We start from the raw sequence: 19,434 nt of genomic DNA on the forward strand, positions 1-19,434 counted from the left end.
AGGCAGAGCCTTATGCTTATTACCATTTGGCTTCCCAAAAAACATCTAAAATTCTGAGAACAGGACACACCAACCTAGTTTTGTTGACTTTTTTAAGCCATGTACTTTTGCTTAACCATTCTGATCAAGCATGAAAACAGATGTGTTAAGATTGAAAAACCCAACACTGGGAATTTAAGGGTTTTTTGTTTGGCCACATTGCAACAGCATGTGCGATCTTACTTCCACAGCCAGGGGTCACATCAATGCACACACCCTCCTCCCCCGGCTGCCCATCACACCGGAAGCATGTGTGCTTTCCTGACCGACCAGGGAACTCCCCCAACAGAGAATTTTGTAATGAAGCTGAGCTACACACAACCCTCATTTTAGCCTTCTAACAGCGATGCTAAAACAATCTAAATAAGAATCTGATAAAACAAGATAGTCCATCGTGCTAACAAAACGTCCAAGATGCGCTAGTATAAAAAAAAAAAAAGCTAGTCTGTTAGAACAGCCCGCGTGGAGTAATGTCATGTATATTCTGGGATCTTAAGAAATGCTTCAGGGAGGAGTGGGGAAACTGCTGCTAGCAGTTCTCACCTGCTAAGGTATCACCTTCTCCTAAGAATGCAGGAGGCTAACTCATCCGGGAACAAATGTGTATGAACAAAACCAGCAAGACAAGTTTTCTAAAAACGGTAGGCTTTTTATTTATTAAGAGGTAGACAGATGAACATGGAAGGCTGGCCCATTCTAACTTGCCCGAAGTTCATATTCCACAGCATTCATCCATCCTGCACTGTCAGAAATCTTAACAGAAATACCCAAGACTGCCAGAAGGGTTTTTCTTCCTACTTCTTCTTAGCAAGAACAGCCCATGAACTGCTTGCAAAGAAGGAACTACTAACCTAAATTTTCACCATGTCCAAAGACCCTATAAGAAGTTCCCACAGATGCCAAGAGAACCCGCCACTGCCGACTGGTGGGCAGGGTACAAGTGACTATTTCTCTAAGACTACTAGGGAAGCTTGGGTTACGGTGTTTCTTGTTAAGTCCCTGTGCATGTTAGGGCAGAAGCTGGTGAAACCAATAAAGCAGAGCACACTCTGTCAAATGGCTCTGGATGGTTGTTTAAAAAAAAAGAAAGAAATCACGTTATCTTCAGAGACAACATTAAAACATAATGGAACTGAAGCCTGATACAAAAAAGTAGAGAAATATATACAGGAATTCACAGCCCAGAGGGAAAAGGGACCTCAAGAGGAATCAGTGGAAACCTGGCTATTTTACATAGCTAATTTTGAGACAAGTCGTATTTAGCACGAAAGCAGTTACAGCACAAGTAGAGCTTCCCTCCCACAGCTCCCGATCTTGAAAGAGATTCTTTTGTCAGTCTTCGGTAACACTGCAGTCCCTCTTCAAAGGAGCAGGAAATATGTCAGGTGGTCCCAAACATTGACCTGAATCTCCATCACACACAGCCTCACGCTCAGAGGATGATGTATTTGAAGACTGCCATGATGGCAGCACTGATAACACCCGAAATGGGGACTGTGACGAACCAGGCCATAAAAATGTTGCGGAAGAGTCGCCAATCAACAGCCTTTTTGGATCGGAGCCAGCCAACGGATACAACAGAGCCCACCTGTGGGAGGAAACCACCAAGGAACTAGTTACTGACGTGCCAGGGTACTGTGCTAAATAAGACTTGTGACCTTATACAGACGAGGAGCCCCGGACTACCAGACTGATCCATGAGAACTGGTTTGTATTAGGAACAAGATGCAGGCCGCATGAAATCCAAGCACTGAATCTGTGCTAACTGGGGTAAAACAGAGTAGGAAAAGAAAATCCTCTTTTTCCTTCTGAGTTGCTGGAATTTAATGAACTATATTAATAACAGGGGTTCCCTGGTGGCTCAGATGGTAAAGAATCTGCCTGCAAAGCGGAAGACCTAGGTTTGATCCCTGGGATGGGAAGATCCCCTGCAGAAGGGAACGGCTACCCGCTCTAGTAGTCTTGCCTGGAGAATCCCATGGACAGAGGAGCCTGATAGGCTACAGTCCACGGGGTTGCAGAGTCAGACACAACTGAGCAACTGATACTTTCACTAATAATAAAAACCGCTTTAGTAACAGATTCTTTCTTACTGTTAGGTTTCCCAAAGATTCTAGAGGAAGGCTGCTATTAGACCTAATAACTAAATCATCTGCATATCTCGCTAGAAGAAAAATGACTCAAAGGCTCTATGATGAACCAACTTAAATTCCCTTAAGAAAGCCAGTTTCTATCTTTCTCTATAGATAGCCTATAGTTCTCAGTCATCAAGCAACCTTAGGACTCAGTAAGTTTCTCGGGTGCTCCGAGTACATGCTTGCTTTATACTGCCCTTCGACAGACCAACAAGCCTCACAGGCTTGCTACCTCAAAAGGGCTTTCACATTTTGGGGGATATAAAATATATTATCTGCTTAAATAAAACAGACACAAGGAACTGCAAAATGGGTCTTTACATTCTTATAGTCACTTATCCTACACTTGTGAACTTAGACACTCCCACAGCGTAAAACTTTCTAAACCAAAGTATCAAAGGAAATAGAGAACAAAAAACACCTCTCCACATATCTACTAAAACCATTCAAAAGGCACAGTACCCTTTTATCACTTACTTTACAATGTGTCGTGCTGATGGGAAGACCAATATTCGACGCAATTACTACAGTGAGGGCAGATGCCAGCTCAATACTGAAGCCGCTGTGGACACAGACAGATCATTAGTCAAGAATGGAATTTAAACTGTGATAAGTTAGCAAAAGTTCATACAATCCTGCAGTGCTCTATCTACCTATGACAACTTCAATTTGCTCTAAACTTCTGAAATCTACTTTAAATCAGGCCATGAGATTCCTCTTCTGTTTTCCAGTGTTTAAGGTTTTAAGGTTTTCTGTAAGCCCACTATTAAGGCTTGTACTTCTACTTTGAGGAACTTAGTAAACTTAGTAACATCAGTATTGGCTCCATAAATACAGATAAAAGCCAAATATACATAGTCATTAAATCTCAGCTCACACATCTTTCTCATAATGTTACCTTAAGAACAAAAAGCATTAGCCTGAGACCTGCTTTACCAACTTACCTAGAGGGCGTGATGGGTGTCAGATCCTTCCCCATGGTCTGGATGACTCTCCTTCCCCACACCCAGAGACCAATACAAATACCAACACCACCATACAGCAGAAGCCATATTGGTGTTGCTACTTTTGAGGAAACATCACCGGTGTCATAAACCAGATACAAAGCAACCAGAGGACCAATGGCATTGCTGGAAGAAAAAGAGAGCAAAGATGACTCTGCAGGCAAGATCCCATCTGTTAAATGCTTTAGTAAGTTTTCTAAAGCAAAGCTTTCATTTGCAAACTGTCTTTCCAGGGAAGCAAATGGAACCCCCGCCGCCAACATACACAGCAAGAGACCACGAGAGTTCTTCTCAGAGGGAACACCCCACATTTGGTGGCCTGTCCTTCTACAGGCCCATCTGAAGCAAATTTGAATTTCACAAACCACAGAACTAGGATTAACAGCCTACAAATTCATTCTAGGGGCAGTAACTCTTATCAAAGAACTAGATCCCATCTTGATAAACAGCTTCTCTGTGAAAGATGTGTTTATCACCTACAGAAATGGAAACAAGCATTCTTTGTAATCTCTCTGAAGAAACTTTTCTTCCTGTTTGTACATCAATTGCTATTATCTCATTCAATCTGCATTATTCAATGTCCCACAAACCGAGCCTTACTTAAAAGGATATGCAGTATAAAAACAGAATGAGCGGTGCCAAGAATCCTGACTGACTGACCTGACGTCATTGCCACCATGGGCGAAGGACCCAAAGCAGGCTGTGAGGATCTGCAGGAACTGGAACAGGAGAGACACTTCTGGCTTGTCCTGGTCGCACCATTCTTCCAGGGAGCTAGTGCTCCCTTTCCTGTCGCCCAGACCCATCTCTGCCTTGACACTCATGTCCACTTCCGATGCCGAGTGAATGTCAGACACAGCATTGCAGTAACTGGTGTAGCTGTCCATTCGAATTCGCTTCTTGCTGTCTGCGTTAGGCCACGTCAGCTTCTCCATCTCTTCACCCTTCTGTTCGCCTTCTTTGGCGCGGAAGGAATCCAGAGGCATGCCGCAGATTGCCATGGTATAGGAAGTGTAGCTATTATTGCGCCTCAAGGGCTTGTCACCAGAGTCTCCCATGCAGTCTCCCACCTTGGCGAGATGTAACTTATGGAGGAGCTCTTTGTACAAGCCGGAGTCTTTGTGCACGGTGTGATATTGGTAATGGCCGCTGGAGTTAATCTGGTTACTGACAGCTTGACTGAACTGAACGAGGTTCCCATTTGGCAACTGCACAGCACCTGCCAAGACCAAAAGGCAAGAGCATCAGATCCAAACAGTGAGCCCCGCAGTGGTATAGGAAACAGCGGGAAACTCGCCTGTCCCCACCAAGGAGAGTCCACGCACCGTTCATAGAGCCGTCGATGCTGGTCTCCTCTTTCAGGTCCATGCTGGGAAGCCTCTCTCGCTCGGGAGCTTCTTCTAGGTCTCCAAGTTTGAATGAGACTGTTCTCTCCTCCACCACAGCCCTGAGGGGCACAGTGGCTGAGCCCACCTCCGAAACAGGATTCCTTGTTTCGATGTCACTGAGTGACAACTTTGTTTCTTCATGATCTTCTTTCAAGCTATTCTTTTTCTCCATTAAGGGGCTTTCAGAAGGACTAGACTTGATTTCTCCTAGAAAAAAAGGATAAAGAATGTTTTCCTTTGGTTGTGACCAAACTATCTTGCTCATTTCCCCTTTCCCTCCTCCAAAAAAAAAAAAAGAATCCATCTCAAAGTAAGGCCACATGTAAACTTAGGTGAAAATTCGGGATAATTTTCCTGTCTGCTTTATTTGCCACATCTCATTTCTCAAATGCTAGTATCAAATCCTAGTATCAGGGGTTGTAAACTTTATTCGGTGAAGGCCCAGACAGTAAACTCTGGTGGTCCAGTGTCTGAGACTCTGAGCCTCCAATGCAGGAGTCCTGGATTCAAACCTTGCTCAGGGAACCTGATCCATGTGACGTCACTAAGACTCAGTGCAGTCAAATTCAAAACAAAAAAACTGAGCCTCCTGCTGATCCTTTCTGTAGTAGAAAGTAACTACAGTAGGGAGAGGGCTGACTGGCAACTGAAAATTGCCTGAATTTCATGCATGTTTTTCAAAATTAATAATGAATTTGGCTGCACTGGGCCCAAGTTGCGGTAGGTGATCTAGTTCCCTGACCAGGGATCAAACTCAAGCCTCCTGCGCTTGGGAGTGTGGAGTCTTAGTCACTGGACCACCAGGGAAGTTCTTGCATGTTCCTTTAAAAAAGGAATGGCCAAAAAAAAAAAAAGAATGGCCCTCAATTTCAGTCCATGAGTTCAAGCAACATGACTCAGCTCAATGCAGGCAACTCAAGGTGACTTGAATTTCTGCCCCTATAAAACAAAGAGAAGTGCCTTGTGGTGCTGGATCCCATGATGAGGTGGTAATGTTTTTCTGCTTCCGTACCAATGCCTCTGGGGCATTTAGGCATCCCAGTAAGGCAACAGACCAGGATATCTCCCAGCTTGAGGGAAAAACGAGGTCACAAAGTCCTGAAGGCCGCCAGACTGAGTGCAGAGCCTCTCAGAGGCTCCGCAGCCCAGCTGTATGACGCAGCACCCTGCTGCTGCCACCGCAGTCCATGCAGCTTTGCGCTGCTTCCAAGAAACAACTAAATCACCACCCCAGCATCCGCAGATGAGAAGGGCAGAAAAACACGACTTCAGGAGAGCTCAGACAGTGAGCACAGAAACACAAGGTATAGAGACTGATACCAATCAAAACATTCCGTATTTGATTCCACCAGAATACTCTGTACAGTAATTGTCTAAAGGAGCCCTTCATGTGTGCTCCAGTGCTGAGAATTAACCAAATCTAAAGTCAGAGGTATCTATGAGCCTAGCTCTGAATACCTGAACCTGACTTAAGCTATACATGGTAGTCGTTTTGGTAAATGTTTCCTGTGAAGCTATCTCATACCTCTTACTTTTCATCAGTGAATCCTCATCCTCTCTATTAATGCAGACTACAGCCTCTCTGTATTTATCTAGCATATCACTGGCAAGTGATCAAGGTACAGTTTAAAAAAAAAAAGGAACAATAGATGAAGTGCCTAGCCTGTCTGGCAGCCCAAATAAGGTCAAATGTGCCTCATGACTAGGTCTCAGGTCATATTATGTTAATAAGAACATCGTCTGGACAATAAACCTATATCCCCAAATTTCCATTTAAATGTTTCTGGCTTTATCAATCTATGCAAGTAGAACATTTTTACAGATGGCCAAACAAACAAAAAAAAGGCAAGCACACTGTAAGAATTTTTTTGCTATGATTTGTTACTTACGTTCAATTTTTCTCTTCATCCTGGGACATACAAAGAACCAGACGATAAGGGCACAGAAAACTGCACAGCCCACCGAGATGAGGATGGTACCCCACAGAGGAAGTTTGTCAAAGCCCAGCACTAGGAGATAAAACGGTGCATCTTGAAAACCCCAGGGCAATGGCCCCCCTGTAACGACGTGTAAACCCTCCTCTGGGGATTCCGAGGTTCCCATGCCAGCCCATCACCCTTCACTGCTGCTGCCAAGCCTGAGGCTCACAGGCTTCACTGTGCTCCTGGCTAGAGGAATTTGGGAGGAAAATCCCATAGCATCTGAAACCCACAACCGTCTGGCCTACTTTCAACACCTGCTAGCCTACCCAACTCCCAAGCTCCTTCACATACTAGGCTTTTTCCTTTCTTTGCTTTGAGGAGTGAAGGATCGTTAACACTGAGGATCTGCAACCAGCAAAGCAAATGGAAGCATTCCACTGCCCAGCTTCCAGCTGGAACGGCTGCACACACCAAATCCATGTGTTATGTCTGCACGTGGATTTTAACATTAAAAAAGGCAAGTACCTCAGTCTTCACTTTTCTCATGCTGATATCATCATTTCTCTGTGGAAGTTATCACATCCATTGTAAACTAACTAGAGCAAGATTATCTCTTAGGATGCTTTATCAAACTAAGATACAGAAAACTGGGACATTATCTATCAAAAGATAAGAAAGGTTCAAAGGGCTGTCTTTCACAAAAGGAAACAAGCCACATCTTAATCAGACTTGCCTACTTCTCACATGGCTCAGAGATCATTAACTAGTCACCTGGTTATCACTTTAAGTGCCAATAGGCTCCAAGCCACTAGCCTATATTAATGATAAGGGTAAAGCACCAGAGATCATTATTTAAGCCTAAAAAGATGCTATAATGATCTGTGGTTTATACAAGAATATCTTAGGTACTTGTGACTGTTGTGTTTATTATATATTACTTATAAAATAGAAACTCTATTTTCCCTCAAAGGAATTCATATTTAAAAATCAGATATAAATGGAGGCCCCTTCAAAACTACAGTTCTGTAGTGACAATCTTTCCATTTTAATTGTTATCAATTTGAATTATGCAGTTAGTCACACAAGCTAAAATATACATGAAAATTAATCAATCTATCACAATTTAAATCTGCCTATGTTCCAAGTCAAAAAGGGGAAATGAGACTGGTTTTTCTTGTAAATGATCCACCAAAGGACAAGACAAAAATATCCATGTTCCCTTTTTAAAGAATGATTGGAAACTTGAGTTTCTAATTTCATTGAACTAAAAGCTGCGCTGCTACCACATGCAACATGACTGCTTAGAGCCTCATGGAGAATTTTTTAGTTTGACATGAAGAGCCCAATTTAAAGCAGATTGGAAATGTAGAATGCAAGCTTTTCTTTGCCTCTATCATTTGTTAAGGAGTGTAGTAACCCCTAATAAGATCAATAGCCTCATAAAGTCATCCATTTCTTTCCTGATTATTCCAAGAATACAAGGTTAAAAATACTTCACTAAATCAAACCAACTCTGTAAAGCAATTATCCTTCAATTAAAAATAAATATTTTAAAAAGTTAAAAAAAGAAAAAATACTTCATTCCATTTTTGGTCAGTGACTTATTACTTCAGTGAGATTTATGAAACAAGTTACACTCCATTAGTCAGAAATGAAATCAACTTAGTGGGCCATAATGAGCATTTTTAAAGAAGAGTATTTGCAATTGTGAGCACACAATACAGAGTAAGGATAAGTAGCTTCAAGACACTATTCCAGTTATCTTTCCCTCTCCCCCCTAACTCATCTCTATAAGCACACTCTGTCCTAGGCAGCAATGTACAATGTCTTTCTCCCAACGAGGCACAATCCAATGAGTCAGAGGCTATACAACCAAATGAACCTAAGAGTAAAACTGACTGAGCAAGGCATAATACTCTCCTGTCTGACAAGTTACAGGTTATCCATCTTTTTCAGTGGCTAAATTGAACATGTATTATCCTAATTTAATCCGTGCTTTGCCTTTGTCCCAACATAAAAGTAACATTTCAAGCTTTATATTCTCACAAAGACTGTTCCTCTTAGCTGCATGAATTCTTCTTCCAAGTGCACTTAGAGCAGGTGTTAAATATCCCAACTCTTCTTATTCAAGCAGATTCAGGGGAGTAAATTTAGGACTGAGAAAACAAAGCAGCTCCAATTGGGAGAGAAAAATGAGAATATCCAGCAAACCAGTCATAAATGACTGGTATTTCGAAGACAACATATAACTAATGACTCTTCGGCAGTCAGAAGTTGAGGTTAACATCAATTCCAGGTATTTTTAGCACAGGTAGGAGAGAGGGAGGGATAAGATCAAATTATCGGTGGATCCTGTGAAGACTAAAGAGTAAAGGTCTGTAGTGATTTAGAATCTGAGCAGGTCTCTTTGGTTGAAAAACTATCTAGGTTAAACTCAGCGTACACTAGCCTGCAGCCTTCTGAAATGGGCGCAGGCCAGTCACCTTCTAGTAGATTTCAGCCCTGTAAAGCAAAAAGGGGTAAATTGGGCATTTAATGCAAGTTTTAGAAACAATTTTAAATTCACATTTAAATATTCTGATGTGTACTTACATGGTGCTCCAGTGTACATGATGGAAAAGAGGTTGATTCCAATCGTGCAGGCATAGAACACTGGCAAAGCTTGCAACCCATTAGGAACTGGATCCGCCTGTAAAATTATCATTATTGTAAAGATCAAGACCTTAAAAGCTGTAAAAAGTCAACCCATTTCCACTGAACCTTATCAAAGAGCCGCTCCAGGAATTACAGTACCAGCCAGTAACTCTCTCCATGGTAGTCTCTGAGGACAAATGGTCTTTTCCTACATTGCTCCTGGAAGTCCCCCTACCAAGGCTGATCTACATCTATCTGAATTTAAGTTTGTGTTTGAATTTATGTTCGGGGGGTTAGTTGGGGTTTTTCTTGTTGCAGTTATTATATCCCCTGAAGAAGGGAATGGCAACCCACTCTAGTACTCTTGCCTGGAAACCCCATGGACAGAGGAACCTAGCGGGCTACAGTCCATGGGGTCGAAAAGAGTTGGACAGGACTGAGCGACTGATCACATTAACAAGGCTACCTATTACGGATGACTAGTGATGTCCTGGACGGTCAGTTTTAACCCCCAGCGCTCTAAGGCAGTGGTCCCCAACTTTTTTGGCACCAGGGATGGGTTTCATGGAAGACAACCGCTCACCTCCTGATGTGTGACCCAGTTCGTAACAGGGGAGTGGGGACCCAAGCTCTAAGGTACCTCATGTCCAGATAAAAATCTGAGCACACACCTGAAGATGTATTCTACATTTGTGAGAGGTCAAGAAACAGACTATAAGTCATTACAACATCTCTTACCCGACTTTATACCTGCAATGATTTCTCAAATATAAAACATGTAGAATATACTAGCGACAACCATCTTATCTAGACATTTGATAAATAAGCCACAACTAATGATTTACCAAAGTGCTAAGATAAAAATCAATCGTATATGAGGTCATCTCCTCTTTCAACAGACTGTGTGCCAAGCACCATTTCGGGCACGAAAATATGGGAGTGAATGAGATAAAGTCTCTACTCTCACAGAGCTGACATTGACATTCTAATACAGAATGATGCTCTGAAGAAAAAGGGGAAGGAAGCAGTGATGGAAGGAGGGGCACACTTTAATTTGGGGGGAGGGGGTAGTCCAAAGACTATTATTGGAGCCAAGACACAGATGTGTTACGTCAACAAGCCATAAAGCCATGTAGCCAGGCACACACCCAGGTGGAGAAACAGCAGCTAGAGGACAAGCTATCTGGAAGGCAGAATGTCCCAGAGACATCAGCAAATATAGAGACCCTGAGGCAAACGCTTGAATTGTCTTGAGGAACAGCAAGGAGGCCAGTGTGACTGGAAACAAGAGTTAAAAACAAGAGCACAGGGCTTCCCTGGGGGCAGGCACCTCTAAGTCCAACTCTTTGCAAACCCATGGACTGTAACCTACCAGGCTCCTCTGTCCATTGGATTTTTCAGGCAAGAATACTCGAGTGAGTTGCCATTTCCTCCTCCAGGGGATCTTCCCAACCCAGAGTCTGAACCTGCATCTCCTGCATTGCAGGCAGATTCTTTACTCGCTGAGCCAACAGGGAATCCCTGGTGGCGCAGATGGTTAAGAATCCAGCTGTCAATACAAGGGACACGGGTTCAATCCCTGGTTCCTAGAAGATCCCACAGGCCTAGGAGCAAGTAAGTATGCACCACAACTACTAAGCCTGTGCTCTAGAGCCTGGGAGCAACAACTACCGAGCCCATGTGCCACAACTACTGAAGCCCGAGTGCCTAGACCCTGTGCTCTGCCATGAGAAGTCACCCCCAATGAGAGGTCCACGCACAGCCACAAAGACCCAGCACAGCCAAAAATAAATTCTAAGGAAAAAAAAAGGGGGGCACAGATCTTAACACATGGGAAGCCTAAATAAACCTCAAAGATGTTGTCAGCCTAAAGGTTTAATGCTATCTTAGATCCAATGGAAAATCTTGGAGAGGTAGAGACAAGGTAAAGACTCATCAATAATTAATGGGAAGACTGAGTTAATGGCTTAAGATTAAGTAACCAGAAAGCAGAGGTGCCATTCCCAATCAGCAGAGAGGATGGGCCCTGGATGAAAACCACCTGAACATCAGCTCCCCAATCTTCCCCAGTCTGCAGCCTGCAAGAATGCTACAGATAAGGGACCTGACAAAATAAGAGCCAGTAAAACCTAAGCATCCCTGAGCCATTCAATGATGTGGGCCCCACCCCAAGGGTAGTAAGGTTATGAACCTGAGCTGTATATACCTTTTTCTTCTAAGAATAATCTGTGGTTTTAAGAAATTCTTCAAGGAACTTAAGATTCCCCCTGCTCCACACCCACATCAAAATCCATGAGGGTTCCAGAAATTATGTAGAGGCTTCTCTTCCTCCCTCCCTTCTGTTACCTCCGAACTCCACTCAACCACTCCCCCAAGGTAACCAGGGCTGTTTTATGAGAATGTTTACCAACATTTGACTCATTTAAACACACACCTAAAACTTTACCTCGAAGTAAACATCTCATCACCTCGCTATATGGGATGGGAAAGGGGGGCATCTTCCTAACTCATTTTCAACCAGGACAGTTCTTTTTTTATACACTGGACATGTCTGAAAAGATGCCCTAGATAGATTTAACATGATTTCTGACAGAAGGCAGGAATACTGAAAGACCCATCTTCTTTGACTGGAATTCAAACACTCAACAGGAAAGCTTCTTTGCCCCATCCCTTGTTTACTGTCCCAGTCCTTAACTTTTGCTCTGCTCTTCCCTACCAACACCCTAACCAATACCCTCAGAACATTCAGAAGACTGAAAATGTCTAAAAGCCCTTGTAATGTTATTAATTTCCAAAACAGAATTTTTAGTTGAAAAGTACCTTAATGGTCAAATATTTAGATTTTAACAGCCAGGACCACCAAAGGTTATCATTCAGAGATGTTAAAGTCTAACAGTAACCAGAAATATTCAGTCTCATCACCTAAACACTCATTGGTAGATTAGAAACAAGGGCATGTGCCTGCCCCTGGGGAGGGGGAGGGAGGGCCAGTGGCGATTCTCCAAGTTCACCTTGAATAGTTTTAAACACAATTCCAGTCATTCTTGATCATGTCCATCCTCATACCCCATGAGGAATATATAGAAGTTAATATAGCTAACTTAAGCTCTCAGGAACTTAGGGTAAAAATACCTGGCATGTGTTCCCCAAATGAGAGGTCTGAGCAGCTGAAAATCTCACTCTGTACCTGAGAGCATGACCATTCCCCCCTCCAGAAAAGAAGTCTATTTTGGTTTGAGACACACAAAGCCTCTGCAGAATCAAAAGAATCAGACCCCTGTGTAAAACCTTTATGCGCAAAGCCTTCCCTGGTGGCTCAGTGGTGTGCCAATGAAGGAGACACAGGTTCAATCCCTGGTCTGGGAAGATCCCACATGCCAGAAGGAGCAACTGGGCCTGTGCACCACAACAGCTTGTGCTCTAGAGCCCAGGAGCCCCAATGGCAGAAAAGAGGGGCCCTCACACACCAACTGGAGAAAGGCTCTCGAACCTGCGAAAACCCTGCACAGCCAAAGATAAATAAAATTATGGAAAAAAAACTTTTATGTGCAAGAATTCCTAACAGGGGGTTCTATGAATTCTGCGTTCTGATCCCTGGCTAAGTTGCCCTCAAACTGAAGCATCCTATTATATTCTACAGCAGTGGGGAGTGGGAGGGGTAGGTGCAAATCATTACCTGCTTCTTTAATAAGACAATTTTTACTCTCAAATTATACTAAGCTATAGAGGTTTCAAGCTTTCAAAGTACTACATTGCTATCTTTTGCCAGACTCAGGCCATGGTAAACAGATTAGTGAGTCACTTTATACCAATCATAGAATTTCTATAGAAAGTACAAATCCTCCCAAGAGAAGCTTAGAACTAGACCAAACAAATGGCTCAGTACATTCTTACCACTTGAGATTAAACTACCTGTCTCCCTTCACTCAGATTTCTTCAGTTTAGAAGAATTTAAGCACTTACAATGGACTGTTGAAAGAGTCATTCACCTCAGGAAAAGGACAACTTTGTTTACTGAGAAAAAAATGCATTTATTTTTACTGTAACTCAGTCCCTTGTTGTCTACATTTATTCTGGAGGCAGCATCAGACTTCATGGTAAAAGAAATGCTATCGGGTCCCTCAAAAGGGATTTTCAAAGGGACAGGAAATTAAATGGCTATCTGGAATTTTTCTGCCAAGAAAAACTAAACAGACTTTTGTGATTTTTACCTTCACTGGTTCCTTTTTACCTATTCTGAGATATTGAAGTCAAGTCATTGTGAGAGGTATGAGTCCCCACCATGATGTTCATAAACTGGTTTCAATAATCAACACTACACAGATAATTAGGTAGGGACCCAAACTATTCCATTTTAACTGGCAGTTAAGAAAAAGCCATCCAGGGCACTCAAACTTACAATTCAAACTGGCCTGAGATAGAGAAGCAGATGGACTTGTGGACACAGCAGGGGGAAAATGGGAAGTTGGGACTAATTGAGAAAGTAGCATTGACATATATAAACTACCATGTGTAAAATAGCTAGTGGGATGCTGCTGAATAGCCGTAGGCCAGGGCTTTGTGATGACCTGGGGGTGGCAAGGTGCGATCCAGGCTTAAGGAAGAGACATAAGTAACAACTTATGGCTGATTCAAGTTGTTGTACAGCTGAAACCAACATAATATTGTAAAGCAATTATACTCCAATTAAAAAAAAAAGGGTGGGTCTGCCTATGATGGCAGTTTTAACCTGCATACAACTACACAAAGTCATGCCAAATACATTAATTTTTTCCTGCTTTCAATCTCTTCAATTTCTTGGCACCCCTTACTGTTCACTTAATTTCTCCTTTCCAAATGCCTTCTTGGGTATTGAAAACTTTCTTCTTTCCAGTAAGTTAGGTACAAAACAATGTTTCTAACTCTCCAAGGTCACACTCCTACACACCCATCACACTTGTAAAAATGCTATCGGTTTGAATACCACTGAATGTGACCTACTCCAGGTCATGTGAGGGGTGGAGGTGGGGGAAGAAAGATTACCTTACGGAGGATGAATGCACGAACCAGGAAGAATAAAATCCCAGACATAATACCAGAAAGCAGAGGAGAGACGAACCAAGATAACACTGGAATAAAACACATTAAAAGAAACGTCAACTAATGAAAATCAGAAACCCAAACGCTCCTCCCTCTCAGTCCTCCCTTTTCAAAACTTTAATCCATCCCTCCAACTTGACACCATCTACTTACTCCCACACAATGCCTCCTCCTTGTGGTAACACGACAATAAAAAGACATTTAGAATGAAACGTACCAATTTTTATCAGTTCAGACCACTTGACACCTTCCTGCCCCTTTGCCACCAAGGAGAAACCAATGGTTGCACCGACGATACAATGGGTTCCAGAAATGGGCAGCTTCAAGAAGGAAGCCACTAGTTGCCACACCGCAGAACCTGAAAACACGTCAAGTTCGATTAAGACAAAAGGCAGAATTCCAGTAATGTACGCAGCGGATATTACTGAAGGTAACCATCTGAAAAGCTTCAGAACGCAAGAATGGAACTACCCATGACAGGAATTCACTAACCCTCCAAGAGGACAATCAGGGCGGGGGCGGTGGTGGTGGAGAACTCACCAAACATCGCACTGACGGAGCCGGCCATCAACAGCTTTTGGGTCGAGTTGTACATCTCCACGTCAATCAAGCCCTTCCTGATCGTCTCGCTCACTTTGGCCCCCAGGAGGACAGAGCCCACTGTTTCAAAGATACTAGCTAAGATGCAGGCTTGCTTGAGGGTCACTACACCTGATCCCACGGCTGTACCAAACGAATTTGCTACATCATTGGCTCCCACGGAGAATGCCAGGACGAACGCAATAATAAAACCCAGGATGAGCATCCATAGGTAGTCCACCAACGGACCAGAAGCGGCAGTAGCAGCAATAGCAGTGGTAATGAGCGGTGCCACGGTCGTTGCCATTCTCTAGAGTAGTGGTTCTTGAATGAATCAGAGAATTACTGAGCGGCGTTCAAGATGTGTAAACAGAATATGAGGTATCAAAAATGCTATAATAAATAATATATATTATATAAAATTAAATACTGTAAACTACGGCACAGAAACCGAGCTGGGGAGTTACTGCTATACGCTGCGTATGGGCATCTGTTGTCTGGGGTTTCTTTGGCTCTGGAGGGCTAGGAACACGGAGCAGAATTCCATGGCGGAGAAGAGAAAGGACGCAAGTTCATCCTGGAAGAAGGGAGAGGAGTAACAATAATAGTGCGCCCTTGGGGGCCGGTCCCGCACTCCGCGCCGAACCACTGGGAGGGGGGGCCCCGGCCGGGCCCGCCATCCGCGATCCGCTGTCCCCCGACCCGGAGAGAACGCGCCGGGCACGTGGCGCCGGGGACCACCTCCGCCCGCGCGCGCCCAGCCCGGCCCGGCCCCAGAGCAGCGGGCCCCCGAGCAGCCGGCCCCCGCGCGCCGTCCCCGCGAAAACCGGAAAAGGGCCGTTCCCGCGCGCGCGCCACCAGCGGACCGCCAAAAAGGCCCGCGGGCGGGCGAACGGACGGACGGACGGACGGACGGGCGGGCGGGCGGGATGGGGTGGGGTGGGGTGGGGTGGGGTGGGGTGGGGTAGGGTAGGGAGGCGGGCAGCGACGAAAGCAGAACCCCACTGCGCCGCCCGCCCCGGCCCAGCCGGCCATCCCCAGCGCCGCCGCGCCCACACTGGGCCCCGGGGAGAAGAAAGAGCCTTTCCAAGGTGGCGCCTCCACTCACCAAAGAAAACGGAGAGCTGAACGGGAGGCGAGGTCCAGGCGGCGGGCTAGAACCACGGACGCACGCACCTTTTATAGAAGACCACACGACCTGGGGCGGAGGCTCTGGGGATGGCTCCGCTGGGCTGACGACAGAACCTGGAAGCAGCCGCTGACGCCTCAGCAGCGAAGAGAAAGCACGCAGCGCGCGCCGGCAGCCATCACTCTGGCAGCGCACGCCGCCGGCCCCTACTTATAGCCGGCGCCGCGCCCCGCGTGACCCGCCGCGCCTCGCGCCGGCCAAAGAGTCCCACCCCCGGGATGACGCAGACCCCGCCAGCTCGGCCGGATGAGCCAGACAGCGGCGCTCATTGGCCCGCCCCGCACTGTGGTCACGCCCCCAGAGGGGAGCTTGTCCACGTGGGGAGGGCCAGCCCCTTCCCTGCGGCCTGGCCTCTGCGACTTGGCACTGCTTGGAGTCAGCGGAGGAGGCCGCTGGGGACCCTCACCCGGTCCCTGGAGGTCATCAAGCGGGGGTTATGGAGGCCACGACCAAGGTCATAGTTCCTGCCTCGCGATCGCAGTATTACGGAGCTGTCCGAGCCTCGAGCCGCACTTCAGCGCACTTGTGACTTGCTGCATCGGGAGGCCACACCTGGCCAGGTTCCCTCCCTCGCGTCATCCCGGTGACGCTGCAGGGGAGCTCGCGCCCTGAGGCTCCGGATCCGGTCCCGGCACGTTGTCGCACCTGTGACTTGCCTTTGGCCAGACAAGCACTGTCCCTCGCCCGGGGAGGGAGAGGGCTCACGTGGCCGCTTTACTCCCGCAATCATGCACTTGGGTGAAAACAGTACTGCTGCGGAGTCACGAGAACCAGGTTGTCTCCCAGTTATGGCGCAGAGCCACAGGGTGGCTGTGGGTCATTAATTTCCCGCGGCAGACCGTTTTCTGCGCCGGGGCTGAGGTGCCTGGGGAAGGACTCCTCCGGATTCAAATACTGATGCTTGCTGCAGTGTGTCACCTTGAGCGACTTTCAGATCTCTTGCGTAATCGGGAATGTAAATTGTTAACAATTATACCTACCTAGTGGCGGGAATTAAACGAGTTAACGAGTGTGAATGGAACTAGAACTCAGTAGATGTTCAGTGAATGCTAATTTCCGTTTTGTGGTTTCCGTGAATATTCCTGTTTTCTGATGTAGAAAAGGGTGTCTGTGGTGTTCTCTTCGGACCCCCGGAAACTTTCCTATTTTTAGGTAAATTGATTTCTGGTGCCCCTACGTGGCATATATAATGTAGCGTTGACATAATAAGATTTGCCTTGCACATTTGGGGGCATTTCATTATTCGGCCTAAGATCAAGACTAATCACTCATGCAGGGGGAGATTATGGTCGTGGTCTCTTGTCGGGGTTTGTAGTGAGATTAAAGAATTCCCAACAAAAATATTTACCAGGCTTAGAATGTTCTGGAGCCCTCCTGGCCTTTAGCCATCTCTAGCAGCTGGGCACTGAATAGCAGGAACAAAGACGTAAATCATTGCTAAGTCTGGCTCATCTATGGAGGCTTAAAACTCCACCTGAGTTTCCTCTGACCTACCTAGAAAATCTGGTGGAGTTATATGAGTAACTTACAAAGTTCTGAGTCCCAAGGTCATGGCCAAAAAAAGGAAGTGGGCAATGTCCAGGAGCACTGACCCTGGAGTGCAAATCTGATGTAATTCTGGCCCCTTAAATTGTACACCTCCCTCCGACTTTACTCCGTTGCAAGGCTATGAAAAAATAAAGGACTGACATGTTACAGGTCTTTACTGTTCTGCCATTTTAAAACAATAATTTCCAAAGCAAGTTATTAAGGCAATTACCTAGAACTTTCCCTGGTTTGTGTTTGTTTTTTCATTCTGCCCATGGACTGCTAGTACCCAGTCTGTGCTACTAGCCCTTTAAGTTGGCAAACACTTGCTGGACAACCCCTGTTGAAGGCGGCGGGGCAGCCATGGTGAATATCCAGCAAGCTGAGAGCACAGGCCAAGCCCCTTGGTGGGATTTGAGGAGAGTGCTGGGGCAAAGATTCAGGCAATTCCCCTTGCGATACATGTGAATTCTGAGCATCTTCAGGCTGTAGAAGGGCTATACCCTTCCTCCTCAGGACAATATTCATAGCGCCTCTGCCAATGGGGCTGTCAGGAGAGGTGAGGGTTGGGGTGGGTCCTGGCCATCTCATCTGGGGAGAGGATCAGTAGGGTGTGGCCCTTAGAGACTTGAACTTCTCTTGGCTGGAACGCCTCATCCTCTCATGGGGAGGAGAGGTAGGGTTCTGTGGAGAAAAGTTTCAGGGCCTTGAAATGGAAAAATAGAGGAGGTGTGAGCATCACCAGTTCACAAACAAATGGCACTGGTTCTGACCTTATGGCTGAACACAGGAAAGAGGGCAGAGATCCCAAGGATAATGTTTCTGTTAGAATCAAGGTGATGGACATGCTCTCTTGAACCCTAGCAAGGCCATTTGGTCTAGTGGTTAAATGTGTAGACAGTTAACCCGAGCTACCTGCTCTGCTACTCACTAGTCTCTTGACCAGGGACAAGTACCTTCTCTATCTCTGTTTCCTTATCTGTTTAGGGCTTCCAGGTGGCACTAGTGGTAAAGAAACTGCCTACTAATGCTGGAGACAAAAGAGATGTGGGTTCAGTCCCTGGTTTGGGAAGATCCTCTGGAAGAGGGCATGGCAGCTCACTCCAGAATTGTTGCTTGAAGAATCCCATGGAGAGAGGAGCCTGACGGGCTACCGTCCATAGGGTTGCACAGTGGAGAGTTTGAGAGTTGCTACTTTGTAGGGTTGTTGTGAGGACTCAATCAATGTATGTAAAGTCCTTAGAAAGGATGTCTAATGGCTGGTTCAATCTCCGAACTCTTAATATAACAAATAGGGACTTCCCTGATGGTCCAGTAGCTAAGTCTCTGCACTCCCAAGGCAGGGGGCCTGGGTTCAATCCATGATCAGAGAATTAGATCCTACACGCCACAACTAGAAAATCCTGAGTGCTATAACTAAGACTTGGAGCAACCAAATAAATAAATAAAAGTAAATATTTAAAAAATTCAACAACTAGCTGAAGGCCTACTGTGCAGAGCTCATATTTAAAGAGATGTGTGTGTCATGTGTCAGAGCTGCCACCCAATCCAAGCTCTTTCAGACTTCTCCCACTGCTGATAAAGAATGGGGGTGGAAGGGAAACAGTCTTGTGGACACAGTAGGGGAAGGAGAGGGTGGGATGAATTGAGAGAGTAGCATGGAAACATGTACATTGCCATCTTTAAAATAGATAGCCAGTGGGAATTTGCTGTATGACGCAGGGGCACAAACCGAGTGTTCTATGACAACCTAGAGGGTGAGATGGAGGGAGCTTCAAGAGGAAGGAGACATGTATACCTATGATTGATTTCTGTTGATATATGGCAGAAACCGGCACAATATTGTGGAGCAGTTTTCCTCAGATTGGGCTTCCCTGGTGGCTCAGATGGTAAAGAATTTGCCTGCAATGTAGGAGATACGGGTTCAATCCCTGGGTC

General features: G+C 45.5%; 1 protein-coding gene across 1 annotated transcript; it reads right to left on the reverse strand.

The window, feature by feature from the left end:
- Positions 1–667: 667 nt before the first annotated feature.
- SLC20A1 (solute carrier family 20 member 1) lies at positions 668–16,097 on the reverse strand. The gene is made up of 11 exons (XM_069583205.1): positions 15,889–16,097; positions 14,742–15,357; positions 14,419–14,559; positions 14,145–14,230; positions 9,081–9,177; positions 6,456–6,575; positions 4,504–4,773; positions 3,839–4,397; positions 3,119–3,304; positions 2,652–2,736; positions 668–1,627 (listed from the first exon to the last, which is right to left on the reverse strand). The coding sequence occupies exons 2-11, from the start codon at positions 15,085–15,087 to the stop codon at positions 1,472–1,474; spliced, it is 2,046 nt and encodes a 681-aa protein (XP_069439306.1). The 5' UTR covers positions 15,088–15,357; positions 15,889–16,097; the 3' UTR covers positions 668–1,471.
- Between the last annotated feature and the right edge of the window lie 3,337 nt (positions 16,098–19,434).

The sequence above is a fragment of the Ovis canadensis genome, chromosome 3 (assembly GCF_042477335.2).
Source record: "Ovis canadensis isolate MfBH-ARS-UI-01 breed Bighorn chromosome 3, ARS-UI_OviCan_v2, whole genome shotgun sequence".
In the NCBI taxonomy this organism is placed as follows: Eukaryota; Metazoa; Chordata; class Mammalia; order Artiodactyla; family Bovidae; genus Ovis; species Ovis canadensis.